General features: G+C 44.4%; 1 protein-coding gene across 1 annotated transcript in view; it reads right to left on the reverse strand.

Moving 5' to 3' along the window:
- Positions 1-4,433: 4,433 nt before the first annotated feature.
- LOC144504698 (aftiphilin-like) overlaps positions 4,434-17,995 on the reverse strand; it is a 62,448-nt gene continuing 48,886 nt past the window's right edge. The window contains exons 8-9 of the mRNA XM_078230419.1: positions 6,940-7,063; positions 4,434-5,555 (exon numbers count right to left, since the gene is read on the reverse strand). Of these exons, the coding sequence (XP_078086545.1) occupies positions 5,411-5,555; positions 6,940-7,063 (269 nt within the window). The 3' untranslated portion in view covers positions 4,434-5,410. The remainder of the gene's footprint in view (positions 5,556-6,939; positions 7,064-17,995) is intronic.

Here is a 17,995-nt window from a genome sequence, read left to right on the forward strand (position 1 = left end):
GAGGGGCGTGGAAGGAGATTGCAGAGATTGGGGGGGGAAGGGTTGGGGGAGATTGCAGAGATGGGGTGGGGGGGTTTGGAGGAGATTGCAGAGATGGGGGAGATTGCAGAGATGGGATGGGGGGATGGGACGAGATTGCAGTAATGGGGGAGGGGGTTGGAGGAGATTACAGAGATGGGGGAGGATTGGGGGAGATTGCAGAGATGGGGGAGGGGTGGAGGAGGAGATTGCAGAAATGGGGAGGGGGGTTGGGGGAGATTACACAGGTGGGGGGGTCGGAGGCGATTGAAGAGATGGGGAGGGGGGTTGGGGGAGATTGCAGAGATGGGGAAGGGTCAGAGGAGATTGCAGAGATGGGGTGGGAGGTCGGAGGCGATGGCAGAGATGGGGCGGGGCAAGGTCATGAGGACAATTGAAAACGGGTGAGAATTTTAAAATCAAAGCATTGCTTCACCAGGAAGCAAAGTAAATCAGTGAGGAAGAAGTGATGGAGAAATGAGACTATGCAAGTCAGAACACGGGTAACTGGAGTTAGGATGATCTCAAGTTTATAGAGGGTAGAAAGTGGAAGGCTATTCTGAGGTTACAGCAAAGAGCACATTCCAAGACTTCTCTGCCTACTGTTCAGTGCTTTGGGATGTCCTAAAGTGGTGAAAGTGGCTACAGAAATGCACATCTTTCTCATTCTCATTATTTCTTGCCTCACTCTCGGGTGTATACTCTGTTCTGATGGAGGATCCATACCTGACTTGTTGACGCACCAGTTTCTCTCCAGAGTGGGTAACTGAGTTGTCCGTTATCTTCAGCAGTTTCTGCTTGGTTCCATTCCTCACATTGTGAGGTGTGTGTGTGTGTGAGCAGTGAATGCTGCCTGCGTGTGTATGTGGAGAGCTTTCCGAAGCTATTCTGGTGGCCATCTCAGTAGCTGGTTTATCGTGCTCACTGGTGCCCTGGGAGAGAGTTGTTAACTTTGTAATTTGGCTAAATGTGGTGGAAGGCAGCCAGTATGTGTTTCTTTGGCCTTATTCCTGGACATGCTGTTACCCTGCTCCGTGGACAGTGGCAGGTGTGGAGTCTGACTGGGACTGCACACCTGTCACACCATAACCGTCCTAAGGCAAGCTGAGGGAGGACAGTAAAGGCTGAAATTTTAACTTACAGGAAGGAGTGGGTTAGAAGCACTGAGATAGACAGCACCTGGCTCCCATCCACTTTCTCTGCAGCGTCAGAATCCCCTTCTAGAGAAGCAGTTTGTCAATTTAAATTTGTGAATTATTCAATTACATCGATATTAACACGACTCCTGCCCTCTTATTAAAACCACTTTTGGAATCGAATCCCCGCGTATGACCCCACACTCCTGTCCTAGAAACATAGAGGATAGGAGCAGGAGGAGGCCATTCGGCCCTTCGAGCCTGCTCCACCATTCATTATAATCATGGCTGACTCAATAGCCTTATCCTGCTTCCCCCCCCATAACCTTCAATCTCATTCGCCCCAAGTGCTATATCCAGCCACCTCTTGAATACATTCAATGTTTTGGCACCAATTACTTCCTGCTGGTGTCCTCTCACACATCCTCCAGCAGCACCTTCCTGAGTTCAGCAGCAAGCCTCCTCCTCCCGTCAGCATCTCCCCGAGGATTCTTCATCATGTTCGGGGAGGTTTCACTGGTGGTGCAGCCTTGGAACGCGTCCACTCCATCGCGCCAACTCTACTGCCAGCTGCAGAATCCATCAAAATTCATGTCAGGTGATGTCTCTTTAAATAGTGAGGTGGAAATCGATTTGAGAGGCACCATGGCCAATCTAACTGGTCAGGAAACCCACAAATCGGGTAAACGCAGTGACTGTGCTAAACAAAAACCACAGGTTCCCCAGACCCCTACCCCAGGAAGTTAAAACCCAGCATCATGGGGTATGCAGTCGATAAGTTTATGCATCTTCTATCAATCACTTAGCATTTCATCTGAACTGGACATCATTAGCACACTTTTCCTTTTAGTTTAAAGACTGGGTATCAGTTGAAAGACCGCACCAACAGTGCAGCACTCCCTCAGTATGTCAGCCAAGATATTTGAATGTACCATCTATGGACTCAAGAAGAGAGAGCTGCCAACTGAGACGCAGCTGACAGTATAACTGCACTGAAAACCCCGACAGGTAATCAAAAATAAAAGGTGCAGGGTAGAGTGAAAAAGCAGAAATTCAGGTTGCTCTCCGTAGAGCAGAGACGGAGATTTGAAAGTTGTTGAAAATCATGAAGGGGTTCGATAAGAATATCTTGTCTGGAAATCCAAGAGTAATTATAAACTGTACTGGTGGCAGCAAGTTCCGTGACCAGGAGAGAGAACTGTCAGCTGATTGTTCAAAAATGCCCGTGGCGACATGAGGAGAATTGTAATCCGGAAGGCGCTGCCCGAGAGGACGGTGGAAGCAGATCCAATAGGAACCTTCATAAAGAGAATTGGATAAATACTTTAAAAATCTGCAGGGCTGCGGGGACAGAGCAGGGGAGTGGGACTAACTGGATAACTCTTTCAAAGAGCCAGCACAGGTGCGATGGGCCGAATGGCAGCTTCCTGTACCGTTTCATTCATGATTTTCAACACCACATTCGGGCTCAGTAATCATCAGTGAGAGAGGATGTTGCAGGAGCTCACACATTGCACAAAGTTCAGAGTTCTGAAAGACGGATGTGAACAACACCCTTAACAAGCTCCCTCTCACTCTGATCACTTTGTTTTTATTTTGTGGATATTTCAGTGAATCTGCTGACGGGACTGGAGTCACTCAACACTGTGATGAAAATGCAAAACAAGCATTTTTTCCTGAGCAGTCCAGACTCTGTGTCCGCCGCCCCCGCCCCCACCCCCCCCGCCGGCTCTGCACTGTGGAGATTATCTGAGAATTTACTGAAAAGCTGTTTTCCAGCGAGTGAAAGGGGTATTGTACAGTAAAGGCCAGCATGAAAGATTAATCTTCAAGTTATATTTATCTATGAGTGTCTGCGACACGGTGAGTAACAGTGTGATTGGTGTTAAAAGTGGAAATATTCAGTCGCTGGTGAATGGTGCATGTAGCACTGAAAAAACCTTAACTTAAATGTTTGCAAACCACATTCGGGGTGAAATGTGAGGAATAAAGTGAGGATGGCAGGATTAGACAGAGGAAAACTGGAAAAGCTGGGGATCAACAGGTTAGTATAAGAGTATTTTGCATTCTAAGTTTCCTAGATGGAGTGCTTCTGACCTGACAGACAGTTTTAGAAACATCATGTGGTCAGTTTGGCTGACATCAAAAAACTTGGAGCCGTCTCAGCGAGAGAAACATTTTAAATAGAAAAAGGCCATGCTCCTGAAATGATCGTTTAAAGTTTATTTATTAGTTGCAAGTTGGCTTACATTAACACTGCAATGAAGTTACTGTGAAAATCCCCTAGTCCACCACACTCCGGCACCTGTTCAGGTACACAGAGAGAATTTAGCATGACCAATACACCTAACCAGCACGTCTTTCAGACTGTGGGGGGAAACCGGAGCAGCCGGAGGAAACCCACGCAGACACGGGGAGAATGTGCAGAATTCACAGTGACTCAAGGCTGGGAATTGAACCCGGGTCCCCGGAGCCGTGAAGCAGCAGTGCTAACCACTGTGCCGCCCCTAAGTGTTTGTTGGGACATGAAATTTAATCTGAATTAGACAGATTTAAAAAGACTTGAATCATAAGATGGTACATTCAATGGTTACGCTTTACAGATCCAGGCCCTTGTAACAAAAGGTTTGGCACTAGTTAGGATATTTTATTCAAAATAGCATTTGTGGATGAGACTGCATGACAAAAGCTGCACAGCAGAGGGCAACATTTTTCCAAGAGTGTAAAATATTTCACATCCCCAGGAACCCTGGTTAACAGACCAATGGAAACATTCAGTGAATCAGTATCAGCAACAACCAGTACACGCTACATTTCTCGTTAAAGACCACTGCGGCACCGTGGCACCGTGGTTAGCACTGCTGTCTCACAGTGCCAGGGACCCGGGTTCGATTCCCGGCTTGGATCACTGTCTGTGTGGAATGTGCACATTCTCCCCGTGTCTGCGTGGGTTTCCTCCCACAGTCCGTAAGACGTGGTTAGGTGGATTGGCAGTGCTAAATTCTCCCTCAGTGTACCCGAACAGGCGCCGGAGTCTGGCGACTAGGGGATTTTCACAGTAACTTCATTGCAGTGTTAATGTAAGCCTACTTGTGACTAATAAATAAATAAACTTTAAAAATAAAATGAACTAAACTGCATAGAACTGGCAAACCACAGGGTACAATTAACGGAGCATTAGATTAAAGGTTCTTTCACCCAAATAATTCTTCCTGAACCTGTAATGTTGCCGTTAGATGACATTTCTGTCAGAGTGAAGAACACAGAACAACATCTTTTCAAATCATCTCTTTATTTTCTGTGTATTCTAAAAGTAAATTTACATACTACAGTTATAAAAGAACCTGGGCATGCACATCAACCTATGTAGGTTCTTCTTTGTATCAGAGGTTTTCCATAGGAATTTCACCAACATTTACAATCCATAGTTATTACTGTACATACAGCCCAAATCACTGCAAACTATTATGTCCACCTTGTCTTTACACTGTGCAAAATCCTCAATAAAATGTATTAGTGGCAAAATAAAGCAGAAATAATGAGCAAAAGATCAGGTTGACCGCAAGGATCCGAATAAGACATTTAGATATTGGTCCTTCATTCCCCCAATGAGTTTAAGCTTGTGAGATGCAGCATCTCAGTGATGATGAGCTCCGCTGGTGCCTGCACTGTTATTAGATAGTGGTTTCCTAAATAAGCAACAGGGTTTTCACCTCAGTAATGGCCTCAGTGGTAACTGCGTCACCTTGATTTTGTACACGTTAGACAGATCATTGGTTTGATGAAATGCGGCAGATGGCAATAGCAAAGAAACGTCTGCAACCCAACGCCGTTTTATCAGAAATGTCTGAAAAGAAACTGCCCTCATTCGCATCAGAGAAAGTAACAAAACCCAACATGAAACAATCCACCGGGATTCCGCTGTTAGAATCTGAACACAGTTACGCCAGCGTGAAAACGATCCCTGTCAAATTAGCTGACAAAACAAATTTGTACAACCGAACACAGCAACGGAAAGAAAATAACTAATCTGCAAAATGAACCTTCCACCTGATATTTACAGATTTTTCTAATATAAACACTTAAATCACTTCAGTATAAATAAATATACAACAGCATCGTACAGTCTGTAGAACTCTCCAGAACAGTTGTACGAACAAATCACCCGAATGACTGATTAGTTTTTATTTTATTTTGAGAAAGCCAAAATAAGTTTGATTTTAAAATGTTCAGAAAATAAAACTATGATCCAGCGTTCAGTCTGCCTTGTGACAGGAGCTTACCAAAGGTGTTAGCGTGGTCGGGAACATCAGCACTTTGGCGTGCATGAACGACAAGTCTGGAAGGCTCGCTATCACCTTGGCAGCTTCCTTACTAAGAAATTCCTCTTTCTTGGGTTTCCTGTGAAGAAAATAATAATTTTCTGTTTTAATTAGTGGCGTCAATGCAAGAATTGAAAACGTGCAACATCACACATTTAATCTGATTGCTTAATAAATTACCCAAAAGTCAAATGTTCAAGTTATCATTGTTCATTATAAAATAACACAAAAGGTTGGCTCCCTCTAAAGGCCCAAACACTTCAAACAAATCGCATCGATATCGCACCTTTATGAATCCCAAGACAGTTCAGTGGAGCGGTTACAAAACTAAACAGCTGATTGATAAGGACCGGTGACCAAAACCTCAGCCAGAGATAGATGTAAAGTGAGTGTTTCAAAGGAGGAGGGGGAGGTGAAAGGGAGAGAACTCTAGAGCTTTAGGATTCCGACATCTGAGGACACAACTGCTAATGACGGAGTGATTAAAATCGAGAATGCGCGAGAGGCCAGAGAATGCAGAGTTTTGGAGGAGAATAGAGAGAAAGACAGAGAGCGGAGACCAAGGAAAGAACTGAAAAAGAGATTGAGAATTTTAAAATCAAAGTGTTGATGGGCTGTAGGGCAGCAAGCAAAGTTTAAAATAAAGTTTATTTATTAGTCACAAGTAGGCTTACATCAACACTGCAATGAAGTTACTGTGAAATTCCCCTAGTCGCCACACTCCGACGCCTGTTTGGGTACACTGAGGGAGAATTTAGCACGGCCGATGCAACTAACCAGTACGTCTTTTGAACTGTGGGAGGAAACCGGAGCACCCGGAGGAAACCCATGCAGACATGGGGAGAACGTGCAAACTCCACACAGGCAGTGACCCAAGCCGGGAATCGAACCCAGGGTCCCTGGTGCTGTGAGGCATCAGTGCTAACCAGCATGCCAACATGCTGTCCCATCAGCACAGGGCTGATTGGGGAAGGAATTTGCTAAGAATCAGGATACAGGCAGCAACACTTTGGATGTTTATAGGGGACTGGAATGGGAGGAAAGACAGCAGGGAATAAACAGCCATCTTCAGAGCAGTTACAAATACTCGGAATTAATTAGTCTCAGCATTGGATTTCAGTGGGATCATCTTTCACCTAATATGTTTGCAGTGCAAATGGAATCCACATTGAAATAAAATCACATTCAGATCAGTGCTTAATTTACCCATTCATAAACAAGATCAGGTCAAACATGCAATAGTGTGCATTTCTCCAGGAGAACACTGGAAAAGTACTGTGCAGAGCAGCAATTCACTCAGCATTCTGAGAAGTTGGGAAATATCGCAGATTTGTACGTTAAACATTAATATAAAAGCATATTTAATTTTTAACTAGATACCCAACAGATACTCCAGTGTATAAACTACCACCCCAACGTAAGCTTAGCTGCTGGATAGGATTGCAAAGGATTGAATTTCTTGCCTAGTGGATGTGCTGGTCTTCTCCGCTGTTGACATGAGGCGAGCAAATGCATCAGTCATTCGATTGACTGTGCCAGGGTCTTCCAGCTTAGATGTTGTCAATTCATAGAGTTCTGGGTCAACACCTACAGAGATGAGGGGACAGAATTAGGCCACTCTACTATTCGGCACATAGCTACAAATATATAACTAGAAGGTCAGGGTTCGGATTTCTGTAAACATCTGAAATATTTATATAAAATCACAAACTGACAAAGTTTTAATCTATATTGTGCTAGCTGTAACAATTTATCTGAAGTTTCCTACGGCGCTAGCCAAGTTTTCACCGAGAGCTTAAAGCCATAACATTTTGCCGTGCCTGACATCAAACAGATTCGCTGTAAAAGTGGCACTTTTTTTTGGGCAATGAAATGCGATGTTCTAAATTTAACGGAATCTCTCAAAAATCAAGTTTTCCCATATCTCTCTTACCCATAAATAAACACTTTCTTTAAACAGCTGCAACATGACAACCCCAAAACTTTACATTTTATAATCTCTGACATTTATAGGCATTTACCAGATGGTTTAAAACCCGAGTGTTCAGTGAGTTATTCCCATTTTCCAAATTCCTCTTGCTGGGACTGAGAGAGAAATGCAACTGCTGGATAAAATTTACCTTGAGAGATCTGTTATGTGACTAACCATAAAACTACAGAAGGTTAAAACTACTGCTCTTAGCAGTAGCAAAGTTATAATCTCAGAAAATGGGTCACCTAAGTCTAGATTAGTAAATCAGAAAGAATGTAAGGTGGTTAATTGTGTAGGAAGAGGAGTCATGGAGAAGCCAGAATTATATTGTCAGACTAACTTGAAGAAAAGTCTAACAATTGTAGAAACAACAATGTACAGGCCACAATTTCTCGTATGAAATGTTCAAATTTCAGCCCACCTATTGACTTGAAAAGGACAGAGAATTGCAGAAGGACAGAAAACTACGGTGAACAACGAGGAACAGAAATACACTAAAAATGTCCGGATCCACAGAATTCAATCAATGGAATGCCAATATTGGCCACGAACAGGAATTATTCTAACACGTAGGTCAAAGTGGGCCAGTTCACTGATAGGTTCTGTATAGAAAGCCAAGAAACAGTTACTCTTTTAAACCTACAGAACTGCTGAGGTTCAAGATGTTTTCAGATAATTTGTCAAAATACTGCAAAATCCATTTTTCTGGGAATTTATAGACACTAATTGGCAAGCGCACTAAACCACAAAGTGTTTTCACGAATCATATTCTTGGGTAACTAGAAGTCTGCCACTCCCAAGAGTGTAAATAATTTCGCAATAAATCTCAGTGCACAAGTAAGGTTTCAACCTCTAAGTCAAAGTCGCTAACTAGGCAAAAATGTGAATCTAACAAAAATAAATTAGACTAAGTTCTCTAGGAGAAACACAAGCAAGAAAATGGTCACTGGCAAAGTGGCAGAAATCTTTATAAAAATACTCAAAATGTTATTGGAAGAAAGTACTCAGAATATATGGACACAGCCATCATTTAAAACTCCAAATGGGAGGGATCTTGTACACAGACTCCGTGATGAAAGAACAAATTGTGCAATCTATGTTTCAGCAGATTCTTTTAGCTCCTTAGTCAGTGGAGGCATCAGTTATAATACAGTCATGTAGGGATCCAAAGGCTCCCAGATTTCATCCCCATTGTACAGCAAGCAAGCTGATCTAGGACAGAGGGCCGGCAGAAATGTCTCTGGCATCAAAGTACAGATACAATGAAAATAAAGTTTAAACTTTTACTTTGGAGGAAAAACATTTCCAAATGTGCATTGTACCTTCATAGAGTTGCAAGTTTTTCACATTAATATATAGGAAGCCACATTAGATCTGAACAAGCTTTGCTGTTTCCTGTGCTTTCATAATCTAACCGCTCCATGAACACATTAGCTCCTCCAGCAAATCTATACAATGTGAAGATTATCACCCAATTTTTTCTTTGTGGACAAGTTAACCCAAGATCTAAAGTCACCACATGTTCAAAGTCGTTACCAAACATGCATAAGAATCTCAAAAGGTCAGTCAGCATTGCAGGTGCAGCAAGTAATTAGTAACACAAATGGAATCTTGGCATTTACTGATGAAGGAATAGAATATAAAAGTAGTGAAGTGCTGCTGCTACGTACAAAACATTAGTGAGACCACATTAGAACAGTGTACACAGTTTTAGTTCCCTTACTTGAGGGGGGGGGATGTGGTTGCATTGGAGGCGGTTCAGAGGAGGTTCACTAGATTGAGTCCAGAGGTGAGGGGTTGGACTTAAAGCGAGACTGGGCAGTTTAGGCTGACACTCTCTGGAGTTTAGAAGAATGAGAGATCTAATTGATGATAAGGGGGATTGACAAAGTAGTTGTGGAGAGGATGTTTCCTCTTGTGGGGCAATCTAGAACAAGAGGTCACAGTTTTAGAATAAAACAGAGATGAGGAGAAATTCGTTCTCTCAAAGGGTCGTGGCTCTGTGGAATTCACTGTCCCAGAGCGCGGTGGGTGCCGAGACTTGCAGTAAATTTAGGGACGAGGTGGACAGATTTTTAATTAGTAATGGGTTGAAGGGTTATGGGCAGGAAAGTGGAGTTGAGCCAGAGATGAGATCAGCCATGATCATATTGAATGGCGGAGCAGGCTCGAGGGGCTGAATGGCCACTCCTGCTCCTTGTTCTTATGGTTATGGTTCAGAGGCAGCTCACCAGACTGATTCCTGGGGCTTGAATATGTGGAAAGCTTGAACAGGTTGGGCCTATACTCATTTGAGTTTAGAAGAATGAGGGGTGGATAGTTGAGGCTTGATAGGGCTGATGCAGAGAGGATGTTTCCCTCAAGGAGGAACCGAAACCAGGGAGCACAGTTTCAAAATAAGGGGTCTCCCATTTAAGACTGAGATGAGAGGGAATTTCTCCGAGAGTCATTAATCTTTGGAATTCACTAACGCAGAGAACAGGTAATCAAAGTGACTGCTCTCAAAATGCCAAACATGAACCAATTGACTTGGCAACGGGCTGCTTTCCTGAAAACACAATCAGAAGGTGCAATGACCCTCAACTTTAGTGAACACTTTGAAAGGAATAACAGAGTTAAACAACTGCATCAGAAGTTGTCAAGAGATGCAGAATTTAGACCAAACAAATGATATCTGGGCTCAGTAAAGCAGCATGGCTGCTCAAGCAGGGAAATTCTGGACATTAATTCTCAGCGCTGGTTTAATAATAGCTGCGCTGCAAGATTACCGAAAGAATCAGGCCACAAAAAGGACAGGAAAGATCAAAATTCAGCAGCACAGAAGTGGAACATCAAGATCGACAGCAAAGTGCAGCATTTCTAGATTGCAGCAAAGGCTAGATCAGGATCAGGATGATAAATTTGTTGCAGTTGCATCGAGTTGCAACAACCTAATTGGCCAAGTTACCCTAAAGGTTTAAACCAGCTCCTCCAAAAGCTTGCAATTGCTTCTAATTAGCTGCAAATAACTGCCGCACGGGAGGCTGTGCATAGTCACTAGGTATTAATTTGACAAATCTCTGATATTTGAATACTTTTGGGAGGAGCTCTGCTGCATACTTGTAGCAATGCAGTATCAACGGAATAATTCAGCATTGCTAATCCACAGCAGTTTCAAGCTTGCTTTTTATAGTGTGACATTTGTCACAAGTCCCATTAGAACAGAATTACTTATAGACACAATGTTCATAACCAACTGTGCTCAAATATAGAGCTAATAATACTCAAACTTCCTCTTAGAACTGTTAGACGGTTGACAGAGTTAGACAGGCAGCTTTGATCAACGGTTGTCCTGCATCAAATCAAACAGTCAGCTTTCAATCACACGACACAACAGCTAGGCGGAGGGAAATGCAACATCTTTTTTAAAAAATCATTCATAGAACGTGGTTCCGCTGGCAGTCATGATCCCATTCCAATTGTCCTGAAGCTGCAATGCGGCTGAGAGGATTGATAAATCAAGGGGGCATCAAGAATCAGCCACACTGGCATGGGGTTGGAGTCACATATAGGTGGCACTAGGTAGGAACAGCAGCTTTCCTTGTCTGAAGGACGTTAGTGAGCCAGTTGGGTTTTTACAAGTGACTTTTGCCGGTGAGTTTTTTAATCGTCAAATCTTTTGAAAAAACGGAATTCAACTTCTCAGACGTGACCTGGATTCATAGAATCATAGAAACCCTACAGTGCAGAAAGAGGCCATTTGGCCCATCGAGTCTGCACCGACCACAATCCCACCCAGGCCCTACCCCCATATCCCTACATATTTTACCCGCTAATCCCTCTAATCTACGCATCTCAGGACACCAAGGGGCAATTTTAGCATGGTCAATCAACCTAACCCGCACATCTTTGGACTGTGGGAGGAAACCGGAGCACCCGGAGGAAACCCACGCAGACACGAGGAGAATGTGCAAACTCCACACAGACAGTGACCCAAGCGGGGAATCGAACCCAGGTCCCTGGAGCTGTGAAGCAGCAGTGCTAACCACTGTGCTACCAACTGATTATTACAGCAGTCTGGTAACACGCCCAATTCCTAAATTTACCATGTTCACAGCTGGAAAAGAAATTAGTGGGCATTTCTTTTTTGTTTTGCAGTTAATGCATCCCAATAGGAAAGTAACTAATACTATTTAAACATGCTGAATATAATAATGTTTCAGAAAGCTACAGGAAGAAAGCACAGACAGAATTCTGAAACGAATCGTGGATTAGCACAAGGCTGGAAAGTGAGGTTGAAGGTGGTAAGCTACAATCATATTAAATAGTGGAGTAGCTACGAGGGGCCAAAGGCCTAACTCCTGCTGCTATTTCTGACTAGAAAGGGATTTGCAATGGTGCAACCATTGATTTATTTCCAAAAAAAAGTCTAAGCATCTCATTTGCAAACTCTCCTTGAGGCTAAGATCAAGTGTAGTTTTGGCATCCTGCACTTGGTTGAAGTCATGAGGTTACACTGAGACTTCATTAGAAGCAATTTTTTTTAAAAGCGGCATCTCGGCCTTTTGGCTAAGATGCAAATGAGATCAAGCCTTGGAGGAGGTACAATGCCTGCTCCAATCAGCTTGGATCATGTAGGTCAAGCCCAAGCCAGGAAGTGGGAAGCCTGGCTTGTCAGCTTGGATCGGGAACGTCTCACTTGCTGAGACTTTGAATTGGACTTTGATTGGATATAAACAATATAAAAATAGGTTGCAAGGATACTTGAAGCAATGTAGACATAAAAAATACCCGTTCCTAATTCTGGAAATGGAGAGAAAGACAGACTGTCGTTTTTCAACCCAAGTGTAGTCTGTGGGACCCTCACACTCACTTTGGAACCTGACTGGAAAAAGCAGAAAGGCCCAGCAGCCGCTGAGAGTGTGAATGTTTGCGTGCTATGGCAGAAGTTAAATGAGTTTAGGCGTTAAGTAATAATATAATTCTGTTCTGTAATGCCAAACCGTAAGTCAGTTAATTATCAAATGATTTTTTTAAAAATCCTCGTCTTTTTATCTTGCAGTAGTTTGATTTCAGTGTTGACCATGACTTGGCGATCTTGGTGTCAATCACTGTGCACTCAACATGGGTCAAAATACAGCACACTCTCCAAAATGATAATTCACTATTTATTTCCTTATCCTGAATAATGTTTAAAGAAAGAAAGGTAGCACAATAAACTTTCCTTTTGGAACAGTTTGATTTTAAAAGACTGCCATGTGGTTAAGATTGCTCCTTTGATTTCGCACCTTCCTTTTAAATCAGGGAAATCTCTGAGCAATATTTTAGCTACAGATTTATTTCCCTCTCACCTTCAACAGTATGTGAAACTTGGCAAACCGTAAGCACAAATGTTTTAAGAAACCACGAGGATATTGAGTTTCTTCCACTTGAGTTTTAAGAACGGTTGCTGATGCGAGTACAAAGTGAACAGAATCCTCCCCCCTTTATGTAATGGTAATTGTCACAATCTCCATAAAGAAGCCCCGTAGTTGAATCATAGAATAGAATCATAGAATCTACTGTGCAGGAGGAGGCCATTCGGCCCATCGAGCCTGCACCAACAACGATCGCACCCGGGTCCATTGCCTGTAACCCCACACATTTACCCGAGCCACTCCCCCTGACATGAAGGGGCAATTTATCAGGGCCAATCATCCTAACCCGCACATCTTTGGACTGTGGGAGGAAACTCACGCAGGCACTGGGAGAACGTGCAAACTCCACACAGACAGTGACCCGAGGCCGGAATTGAACCCGGGTCCCTGGCGCTGTGAGGCAGCTGGGCTAACCACTGTGCCATCCCCTGAAGACTGTATAAATGCACGAGGTTATATAGCAATCAGCAATGAAGAATGGTTCTCTATTCAATGCAGGCCACTGATAACTTCAACTAAAAGCAAAAATACTGCAGATGCTGGAGATCTGAAATAAAAGCAGAAATTGCTGGAAAAACTCAGCAGGTCTGGCAGCACCTGTGGACAGACAAACCGAACTATCGTTTCAAGGTCAATATGACTCTTTTTTGGAACTACTGTGCTACAGCACTTTGTTGTTATACCACTGATGACTTAGTTCAACAGAGGGTGGTAGCTGGCCATTACAATTCACCTCCAGACGGGGCAGGGGAAAGACAGGTGAAAACACAGACAGCTGCTGCTCCTGATGTAAATTTGTCAGTGATGTACACAAGGTTGTAACAATACCTGTATACACAATCTGGCAGCGCACACACTCTGTGCTCACACAGAATGACAAAGCAATAATGAGAAGGTTCAGTAAAATTACACAGCCTTCCTCTTTATTTACTAATGTTCCCTTAAACCAAGCACGACAAAAGAAACCAAAAAGAAAAGATGAAAAGTTAACTTCAGAATGAGCAGATATTCTAGTATGGAAAACTAACTTATGGTTCTGCCATTTTGCCCGAGTGTGGTGTAGCGTGGCCCAATCATGGCTTTCCAAAGGGAATTGGATCATTATCTGAAAAGGAAAACTTTGCAGGGCTATGGGGAAAAGGCTGTGGTGATGCCACTAGAGGAATTGTTCTTTCAGAGAGCCAGCAGATACACGATGGGCCAAATAGCCTCCTTCTGCTGTAACCATTCATGATTCAATCATATTGAGTTTGTTTCCCAAACATGATGATATTAACTTCAGAAACTGTCTGGGCCTAGTTCAAATCATAAAATGGTTACAGCACAAAAGGAGGCCATTTGACCCTTCATGTCCATGCTAGCCTTTGAAGGAGCAATTCATCTCGATTTGTGAAGGAATGTTGACTTTTAAAAAATGTGTAAATACTGCTGTGCTGACGTCACTGCCAATCACGTTGAAGCATCTGAGTGTACTTCAACACTTACCTCGTTACGGATCTCACAAACCACCCTCTCAGCTCTTTACAGAACATTATGGGCACCAACTAGAGCTGTAACCAGATTCTTTCCCCGCTTTCTTCCACAGGTTCCAATCCCCCTCCATCCCGGTTTCCATTGGGTTAAGACCGATCCAGATCTAGGGTCATCCTGTGATAGATAACCCTCCCTGGATTCAGAAGTGTTCTCTCAAGTTGCAGCCTTTACTGCTGTGGGACAATTAAACACCTTAAGGACACAACTTTGTTCCAGCTTCAAGAGGTGATGGTTATCTGCCCTTGGCACCGAATTAAGTGCTGTGTGCAAAGCACTGTTACACTGCTCAAGAAGCATCTTGTTTCTTTGAAGTACAGTCCCCATCACTCGAAACACATCCTGAGATGCGTAGGTTAGAGGGATTAGCGGGTAAAATGTGTAGGGATTTGGGGGTAGGGCCTGGGTGGGATTAAGACCATAAGACCATAAGACATAGGAGCGGAAGTAAGGCCATTCGGCCCATCGAGTCCACTCCACCATTCAATCATGGTTGATTTCAACTCCATTTACCCGCTCTCTCCCCATAGCCCTTAATTCCTCGAGAAATCAAGAATTTATCAATTTCTGTCTTGAAGACGCTCAACGTCTCGGCCTCCACAGCCCTCTGTGGCAATGAATTCCACAGACCCACCACTCTCTGGCTGAAGAAATTTCTCCTCATCTCTGTTCTAAAGTGACTCCCTTTTATTCTAAGGCTGTGCCCCCGCGTCCTAGTCTCCCCTGTTAATGGAAACAACTTCCCTACGTCCATCCTATCTAAGCCGTTCATTATCTTGTAAGTTTCTATCAGATCTCCCCTCAACCTCCTAAACTCCAATGAATATAATCCCACGATCCTCAGACGTTCATCGTATGTCAGGCCTACCATTCCTGGGATCATCCGTGTGAATCTCCGCTGGACCCGCTCCAGTGCCAGTATGTCCTTCCTGAGGTGTGGGGCCCAAAATTGCTCACAGTACTCCAAATGGGGCCTAACCAGTGCTTTATAAAGCCTCAGAAGTACATCCCTGCTTTTGTATTCCAAGCCTCTTGAGATAAATGACAACATTACATTTGCTTTCTTAATTACGGACTCAACCTGCAAGTTTACCTTTAGAGAATCCTGGACTAGGACTCCCAAGTCCCTTTGCACTTTAGCATTATGAATTTTGTCACCGTTTAGAAAATAGTCCATGCCTCTATTCTTTTTTCCAAAGTGTACGACCTCGCACTTGCCCACGTTGAATTTCATCAGCCACTTCTTGGACCACTCTCCTAAACTGTCTAAATCTTTCTGCAGCCTCCCCACCTCCTCAATACTACCTGCCCCTCCACCTATCTTTGTATCATCGGCAAACTTGGCCAGAATGCTCCCAGTCCTGTCATCTAGATCGTTAATATATAAAGAGAACAGCTGTGGCCCCAACACTGAACCCTGCGGGACACCACTTGTCACCGGTTGCCATTCTGAGAAAGAACCTTTTATCCCAACTCTCTGCCTTCTGTCTGACAGCCAATCGTCAATCCATGTTAGTACCTTGCCTCGAATACCATGGGCCCTTATTTTACTCAGCAGTCTCCCGTGAGGCACCTTGTCAAAGGCCTTTTGGAAGTCAAGATAGATAACATCCATTGGCTCTCCTTGGTCTAACCTATTTGTTATCTCTTCAAAGAACTCTAACAGGTTTGTCAGGCACGACCTCCCCTTACTAAATCCATGCTGGGATTGTGGTTGGTGCAGACTTGATGGGCCGAATGGCCTCTTTCTGCACTGTAGGGTTTCTGTGATTCTATGAAAGGGACAAGTGCTAATATCATTTACATTAATGACAATCCCAAACAGCTGTGTTTACTCACTGGTTCATTCTCTCACATTTCAGGTGCACTGAATGCATTGAGACAGACAGAATTCACTTCCAGGTTTCCCATTTTGAAATCAGAATTCATAGAATCCCTACAGGGCAGAAGGCGGCCATTCGGCCCATCGAGTCTGCACCGATAACAATCCCACCCAACCCCCGTAACCCCACATATTTACCCTGCTAATCCCCCCCCCGAAACTAGGGTCAATTTAGCATGGTTAATCAACCTAACCCACTCATCTTTGGACTGTGGGAGGAAACCGGAGCACCCGGAGGAAACCCACGCAGACACGGTGAGAACATGCAAACTCCGCACTGACAGAGACCCAAGCCAGGAATCGAACCCAGGTCCCTGGCGCTGTGAGGCCGTCCCATCGTATCGGGCAATGGGACCCTGTGCGAGAACCTCTCCGGCTATGTCGAGGGCATCCTGAAACCCATTGTACAACGAACCCCCAGCTTTTGTCGCGACACGACGGACTTCCTACAGAAACTCGGCACACATGGAGCAGTTGAACCAGGAGCGCTCCTCGTCACAATGGATGTCTCAGCACTCTACACCAGCATCCCCCATGACGATGGCATTGCTGCAACGGCCTCAGTGCTCAGCGCCAACAACTGCCAGTTTCCAGATGCAATTTTACATCTCATCCGCTTCATCCTGGACCACAATATCTTCACCTTCAACAACCAGTTCTTCATCCAGACACACGGAACAGCCATGGGGACCAAATTTGCACCTCAATATGCCAACATCTTCATGCACAGGTTCGAACAAGACTTCTTCACCGCACGGGACCTTCAACCGGTGCTATACACTAGATACATCGATGACATTTTCTTCCTTTGGACTCATGGTGAACAATCACTGAAACAACTCTATGATGACATCAACAAGTTCCATCCCACCATCAGGCTCACCATAGACTACTCTCCGGAATCGGTTGCATTCTTGGACACGCGCATCTCCATTAAGGAGGGTCACCTCAGCACCTCACTGTACCGCAAGCCCACGGATAACCTCACGATGCTCCACTTCTCCAGCTTCCACCCTAAACACGTTAAAGAAGCCATCCCCTACGGACAAGCCCTCCGTATACACAGGATCTGCTCGGATGAGGAGGATCGCAACAGACACCTCCAGACGCTGAAAGATGCCCTCATAAGAACAGGATATGGCGCTAGACTCATTGATCAACAGTTCCAACGCGCCACAGCGAAAAACCGCACCGACCTCCTCAGAAGACAAACACGGGACACAGTGGACAGAGTACCCTTCGTTGTCCAGTACTTCCCCGGAGCGGAGAAGCTACGGCATCTCCTCCGGAGCCTTCAACATGTCATTGATGAAGACGAACATCTCGCCAAGGCCATCCCCACACCCCCACTTCTTGCCTTCAAACAACCGCACAACCTCAAACAGACCATTGTCCGCAGCAAACTACCCAGCCTTCAGGAGAACAGTGACCAAGACACCACACAACCCTGCCACAGCAACCTCTGCAAGACGTGCCGGATCATCGACACAGATGCCATCATCTCACGTGAGAACACCATCCACCAGGTACACGGTACATACTCTTGCAACTCGGCCAACGTTGTCTACCTGATACGCTGCAAGAAAGGATGTCCCGAGGCATGGTACATTGGGGAAACTATGCAGACGCTGCGACAACGGATGAATGAACACCGCTCGACAATCACCAGGCAAGACTGTTCTCTTCCTGTTGGGGAGCACTTCAGCGGTCACGGGCATTCGGCCTCTGATATTCGGGTA

The sequence above is a fragment of the Mustelus asterias genome, chromosome 15 (genome assembly GCF_964213995.1).
Source record: "Mustelus asterias chromosome 15, sMusAst1.hap1.1, whole genome shotgun sequence".
Classification (NCBI taxonomy): domain Eukaryota; kingdom Metazoa; phylum Chordata; class Chondrichthyes; order Carcharhiniformes; family Triakidae; genus Mustelus; species Mustelus asterias.